The sequence below is a fragment of the Crocodylus porosus genome, unplaced genomic scaffold (assembly GCF_001723895.1).
Source record: "Crocodylus porosus isolate Cpor-Errol unplaced genomic scaffold, CroPor_comp1, whole genome shotgun sequence".
Classification (NCBI taxonomy): domain Eukaryota; kingdom Metazoa; phylum Chordata; order Crocodylia; family Crocodylidae; genus Crocodylus; species Crocodylus porosus.
Window position 1 is genome coordinate 62,099,333 of NW_017728949.1, and position 7,088 is coordinate 62,106,420.

A 7,088-nucleotide genomic window follows, 5' to 3' on the forward strand; every position below is an offset into this window, starting at 1 on the left:
AACCACATTGGCCCTCTTCCATTCCTCTGGCACCACACCAGAGCACCATGAGTGCTACTGCAGCCGTGCCAGGGGTCCCACAATGACCTCAGCTAATTCCCTCAGTACTCAGAGGTGGAGATCGTCCAGACCAGCTGATTTAAATACATCCAGTCCCTCCAGAAATTCCCTAACCAGTTCCTCACTAACCCTTGGCCTAGGTGTGCCTCCCCTGGGGTCTAAGGGGGGCCGGGGCTGTTCTGGTCCCTGCTCAGGAAAAACGGAGGCAAAGACGACAAAGCTAACCTATTTAATGACATCTGGTGTGACGACTAAGTTTCCTAGCGTGTCCTGCAGGGGCTCCACATTACCCGGAACCTTCTTTTTGTCCCCTATGTATTTAAAGAAGGACTTCTTGTTGTCCTTAATCCAGGAAGCTAGTCCCAGTTCCATCTCCGCCTTGGCCCTCCTGACCACCTCCCTGCATCCCCAAGCAATCGCAGTATAATCCTCTCTGATGATGGCTCCTCCCTTCCATTGGGTGTACACCACCCTTTTAGCTAGGAGACATTCCTGGATGGTTTTGTTGAGCCACGGGGGCTTTTACACCTTCTTGCTCCCTTTGATCCGTGCTGGGATTACCTCCCTTTGGGCTTGGAGGATTGTCTCCTTAAGGAGCAACCACTCTCCTTGGACACCTGGCTCCCCTCCCCTCCAGGACCTCAGTGCTTCCCTGGCTATTCTCCTTAGCTCATTGAAGTCCGCCCTCCTGAAATCTAGGGCTGCTGCCTTGCTGCAGGCCTTTGCCACCTTGCGCTGGATGGTGAATTCCAGCAGGCGATGATCACCGTCACCCAGGTGGTTGAGCACCTGCAGCCCTCTCACCAGGTTGTCGCTGGTGGCTAGCACCAGGTCCAATGAGCCGTCTCCCCTGGTGGGGCTGTACACCTCCTGGGTTAGATGGAGGTCCTGCATTCTGGCTAGGTTGTTGAGTGTCACTGAAAATTAAGAATGAATCATACAAATCTGTCAAGAATGGTTAAGTTAACCCCCCATCCCAGGGTAGAGTTGGAAATGGACCAGATGACCCCTTGAGGTCCCCTTCACCCTATTTTCTGTGAGTTTACACGCTACAAGTAGTACTGAATGGAAGCTGTGAAATAGCTGCACTTTCAGGACTGTTAGTTTTGTTTTTTAAAAAGGGGAGTGGGGGGGGGGGGAAGGAGAGAACAACATTTAACATCTACCAAGTTAATGATAAAAAGGCAAGTGAAGAATTTATGTAATGAAGTGGGATGTTTCCAGAAAATCTGACTGTTGGGTGCAGTGTGGTAGACTGTGCTGAGGTCCATTATTTGAGAGAAGGAAATCTACACACTCAGGTAGGATTATAACTAAGGGTCTACTCAATTTGCAATTCTGCAAAAGTCCAAGATCATCTGTGAAGTCAACTTAGAGTCAAAATAAAATGCTCACTCCCCAAATGGAGCCAGCAGTTCTAGCTGCTGCAGCCCAGCCTTACAGCCCATCATCAGGGGCAAGGAGGGAAAATAAGGTGGTATTATGATTTGCTCTTTGAAAAAAAAAAAAAAAAGACCAGTTAGTGGGCTTCACAGACCTCATTTCAGTAATAGCTTGTCTTCTTTTACTTCTCAGCTACAATTCGTAAAAAAAGTTACAACTTGCATATAGATTAGTTTTTTGTTCTTGAGAAAAATTCAAGCTTTAAAAAAAATCTAAACTGTGCACAGAATTAAAGACCTGCATTTAAGCCTGGATAATGGTAGACTTGGAAACCCTAGCTAATCATAAACATAATGCAACCATTATTGAATGTTCTTCCTTTCATACGAATTGAATTTTATTCCTCAGCTATGGAATACCAAAGTATCTTATTACTTACAGGCAAACTGATGTGAAGCCCACCCAGAGCTACAATCTCAGCATGAAGCACATTTAATAGCCAGCAATTATATTTGTGCCAGGAAAGCAAAGTTTCCTGCAAACAGAAAGAAGCACCTATTCATTTTACTAGAGATGTGAGAAACCCACACTTTCATTTCTGTGAAATTTATATTACTATCTGCTGAATAAGAACATTCCTGGAAGGATACCTGGGCAGCAAAAGGCATCTTTGGCACTGAAAGAGGGCTAGGTTACCAGGGGCACGTTTGAAACCAGGCAATAGTAATAGGAATATACTAAACTATCCTTTGCTTTGGAGCCACATAGACACTCCAGAATATACACTTCACATCACAGCCAGACTTTGCAACTTCGCCCTTCCTTGGCTGTCAAATACACATACAGGAGAAAATATTGCATTTATGTGAAAGATTCATTATGTAACCAATACCTTGAAGAAGTAATGCGTCTTTTCTCCCTCCCCCACTATCCACATAGCTGCCAAAAGTTAGGCTAGTGGCAAAGATGCATTGTGCTCCCAGGTGGCAATTTGCTCTTAATATTTAACAGGTTGTATAACAATTGTACTGTCGTGCAATCATGTTGTGGCTTTGCAGCATCTGTGTGAAATAAGGCATCTCACCTCTCAATGAAAATATATTGATATTGAAGTGGGAAGGTTTACATGGTACTCTATGAAACAGAAGCATCATACAAATATTAATGATACTTTAAACAGATATGGAATTCAAACATTGGCACTGATGTAAATTACAACACAAGTGAAACTTTCCTGTGCCCTCAGTTGTTAGTTTATCTGAGGAGCTCTTTAATACTTTCAAGTATCCTTTTATTAAGATCATTTTAGCCACACAATCTAAAGGGACCTCCTTGGATCATCAGATCCAGTCCCCTGTACTGTTGTGCAAGTGTTATACGGTGTGCGTGTGCACATGACCAGTTTTGGTCATTTTGAAGCTAGTTTATGTGCAGTGAATTTCTGTTGTTACAGGTTTAAGTGATGGGGAAACTGGTTTATGTGCAATTTCTGTCCCTAGCCTTTAGGGGTATTTTCTGAAGTAAATATTTAATCAGTATCTAAGCTTCAGCATGGAAATCCACCTTGGGAACAGAGTCTGATTTTCTAGTTATTTACTACCTACCATTTGAATATTTACAATTGCAAACAATCTTTGCAGCACAGAGAGAAGTGAGTACCATATTTTGTTACATACACAGTTCAGAAAACTTAAGGAGACAAACACTCCATTCAGTAAGAACTAATTCCAATTAAAAAACAAAAAGTAACCCTTAAAAGGGAAGGAAGGAAGGAGATGCACATTCAAGGTTAGAACACCCGGCAGAGAGAACAACCTTTTTTTAAATACTGGGGCAGAATTCAAATAAGAAATTCAGCATCTAGCAAATGCAACAGGTTGCTTCACATAACAGGGGTTAAAGAATCCCTCTCCTCTGTATTTTCCAGTATGCCAATAGATCACATGACTATTCTTAGCTATAACATACCCCGAGTCAAATGCATCTCATATGCCAAAGCACGCCCCGCCCCCCATATTACAGGTCTTGAGCAATTAACTGGTGAATTGTCCAATTACCTTGAGACCAACAGCAACACACACATAGGATCCATCATGTCATAAAAAGCTCCAACCAGCTATAAAGTTGGACCTCAAAAATGTGTACTAAGCTTTATAGCTGGTTGCAATTGAGCTTTAAAATTTGCACGTGTAGCAGGGTTTCGCATGCAACTGGGAGCCCCATCAGCCAATGGGGCTCCCAGCCATGGGGGTGTACCATGTCCAGCTGGAGCAGGGTGTTCCGCAGCCGAGGGAAATTTCAGCCCCAGCAGCTGCCAACTCTGAGTCCTGGAAGCACACAGACCTAGAGTCCTATAGCTGCAGCACTGGGTCCTAGCAGCAAGGAGATGCACCTGCCCCGGGGACACATGAAACCCCCAAGGCTTGGGGATAATGGCTCCCATGATTCCCCAGCCCCAGGGATGTGTGAAGGGGGTCCCTAGGGCTCAGCTCCTCAGCAGGAGCTCCCAGTAGTGGGAGCAATGGGATACAATGCACAATTCCACAATCATGCATCCTGCCGTGCATTTGTGGCATGCCATAAGCCTCAATTGTGTGGACTGCATATCAGATCTCACTGCACCTTGACCTGCAGGTATAGAAGGGCCCAAAGTTTAAGTGACTGCTTATAGATCAAGTCTGTAACTCCTTTCAGAGACAATCTTCAAAAGACCAAAGAACACAGGATTAAAGTTAGATGCAGCATATACCAGTGGGATTAGCAGCACCTCTCTCCTTTTATCATGTAGTCACATGAAGAGGTTGTTTTTTTGTTTTGTTTTGTTTTGTTTTGTTTTTTATACACAGACAGATTTGGCATGACAAACAGGAAACCAATTTGGTTCTCTCACTCGCATTGTACTTGAACCTAACTAGAAGTTTTAAATGAAGTGTTATTATCATCATCAGCTTACTGTTAGGTACCTTGTCTCAATGAGGTAAGCAGTGTAGGTTTCTTGCATGTTCACGGCATTTCTTCCAGTCCGTTTTTCTGCTTCCGAGACACTGATTTCTATTTTCTTCAATAAACAGTCTTCCATCTTAAAAAAGAAAGGCTGTATATCACATCCATTACATAGAAATTGATTTGTTAACTATGCCTTCCTCTCTCCCTCACCCCTGTTACTTGGTCTGCAGAATTGAGGCCTGTCTTACTCAGGAGATCAACAGCACTACCCAGCATGCAAAATTAAGTATATATGCAGCATTTCTTGAGTCTAAGTCTTCATGCCCTGCATGTCTTGCCATACCTCCATGAACAAAATTCCCTTGCCTGCTCTGGTGTCAGGAGCCAGATAGCTGTTGTGACATGTGACACTCCCCTCCAGCCAGTCACAGTGCTGGCCACCCACTTGTCTTTGGGCTAGCCACCTGTCTGTCACACCTTGGTGGTAGCTAATGAAGTTGTTAGTTAGGTGGGTGGCTGCCCTCCAACCACCCCCATAACAAGGACCTAGTGTACATCCTCCAACCTCCCTTTATATGCATCCCATGCCTCGCAGATGGTTCTTACAGCTGTGCAATGTCCCGGCCTGAGGCCAGGCCCAATTTGGCAGTGTTGAGCCTCTTACATTCCTGCTCTGTTACAGGGGACACACACACACACTCTCTATCACACCACCCTCTTCACAGCCACACTCAAAGAGATCCTCAGACACCCCTCAGTCAGCCCTGGTGCAGTCTTTCAAGCCTCTCCCACGGCCCTCACCTGAACAGGACTCAGCAATTCACAAAACATTAGGCCAGCTCCACCCCTCTCTCGTGCCAGATATCACACCCCAGCTGTTCCCATTAAGGTCTGATGACACCCCATTTAAAAGCAGCTCTCACTCCACCACCTCCATGGCCTTAGGCACCCTAAGGCTTACCTGAACCAAGCCAGCCCTCCTCCCCGGGGTCGCAACCTACTCATCCCTCTCACCAGGGCCACAACTTACTTGGCCTAGCACCCAGTCTCCTCTCTGGGCACATACCAGGCCCTCCAACTCTTACCTCTCTTCTCACCCCTTCCTGGAACTTGCAGGATTTTCACCCAACAGGCTCAGTCAGGTACCCTTTGTACAGGCAGGCCTGGCCCCACTACCCTTTCTCCAGGCTCTTATACACCTAACAGGCTCAGGTGCCTTACATGGGCATGCCTAGCCCTACTTCCCTCTGCTGTTACAGTAACCCACTGGATGGTGGGGACAGGGGTTTAGGCACCCCAGCCTACCCTACACTGGGGAGGTTCTCAGTTCTGGCATTTAAATAGCCCTACCCTGCCAATGGCAGGGCCACCAGGTCTCCCTACCGCAGCAGGGGAACAGTTTCAGATCATGTCCAGGACCAATAAGGCCTCCTCCATCCCCATAACCTCCACCCTTACCTCTAAGGTGCCCCTGGTTAGCAAGAGAGCCAGATGATACTGTTTCCTTGACTGCTGGAAGCAAACTGCCTGCTCTCCTCACTGTGCCTGGCTGACCTTTGTTTGAAAATGGCCACCCTCATCAAGCACCTGCCAGCTGCCTGCTTCAGCCCTTAAAGTGGCAAGTACTGGAGGTGCTCTGCCACTTATCTTCCCCTTTAAAATGATTCCTGAGGGAGAAGCTTCTCCCTGCTGGTCACAGGCAGGCTGACTGGCAGACTTCAACAGCCACTAAGTGGCAAGCACACCCCTGGTGCTCTGCCACAGCTGTCTTCAACTTCACCTCTACAGTGTTATTATTCCTATGGGGGTCTTGTCAGGAAAAGGTGAACAAAAAGTGGAGAATCTGGACAAACGCATGTTAAACCACAGAAGGGATCCAGCATGTCCTCCTAATTGATCACAATACAAGTTTAGCATAGTGGCCAAACTTCATTGCAAATTTGCACGCTTGAAGTGCTAGACAGCATCTGCTTCTGTCTAGGCAACAAATAAAAATGCAACACAGAATTCAGATTTATATATATATTTTTTAAAAGTCAAGGTTTCCTACTTGCCGCTATGGGAAGCAGGGAGTCAACCGGAGAGAGAAGTAACCTGACTGCAGCAACCTAGAATAATTATCTTAGCAGCTGCATTTTTTAATTAACTGCTAATAATGAGAACCAGTAGCTGCTGACCCCTACGCCCCGAGCGCCCCCTACGTTGTCTTCGGAGCTAAATATTGCTTTTTAAATGCACATATTGCATCCCGGACCATCTCGCGTTGCCAGCCCCATGTATTTGGTGGGGGGGAGAGGGTTCGGTTCAAATATTTCTCCCCACATAGCTACAGTCAGGAAAAGGGTCCAGAGGCTCCTGAGCATTTGGAGGATAAGATAATTAACTTCCACCCTAACGAGGCAGGGGCCAATTACCAGGGGACCTTGACACACCTGCTGTGGGGGTCGTGGGGATGCACGGGGCTGCTCCTGACAACCGCAGGGAAGGAAATAACCCAATATATCGGGGCACTTCGCAGGAAGGTTTGTTTTCTTAACTAAGTCGCATAACCCAGGCTGGCCCCACACAGCCCCCTCGTCCCCGCGCGCTGGGGGAGCCGAGGCGGCGCCCAGTGGAGGGAGCCTGGATGGCGGCGGCCGGCGCTACGCGAGCACGGGGATCCGCCGGGCCTGCTAGGCCGCAGCGCTGCCCGCCCCGCC

At 46.9% G+C, this 7,088-nt stretch overlaps 1 protein-coding gene across 1 annotated transcript in view; it reads right to left on the bottom strand.

Annotated features, from left to right (window-relative positions):
• SNX4 (sorting nexin 4) overlaps nt 1–5,882 on the bottom strand; it is a 47,771-nt gene extending 41,889 nt beyond the window's left edge. Inside the window, exons 1-2 of the mRNA XM_019554190.1 lie at nt 5,848–5,882; nt 4,407–4,522 (exon numbers count right to left, since the gene is read on the bottom strand). Coding sequence (XP_019409735.1) covers nt 4,407–4,522 — 116 coding nt within the window. The 5' untranslated portion in view covers nt 5,848–5,882. The remainder of the gene's footprint in view (nt 1–4,406; nt 4,523–5,847) is intronic.
• Between the last annotated feature and the right edge of the window lie 1,206 nt (nt 5,883–7,088).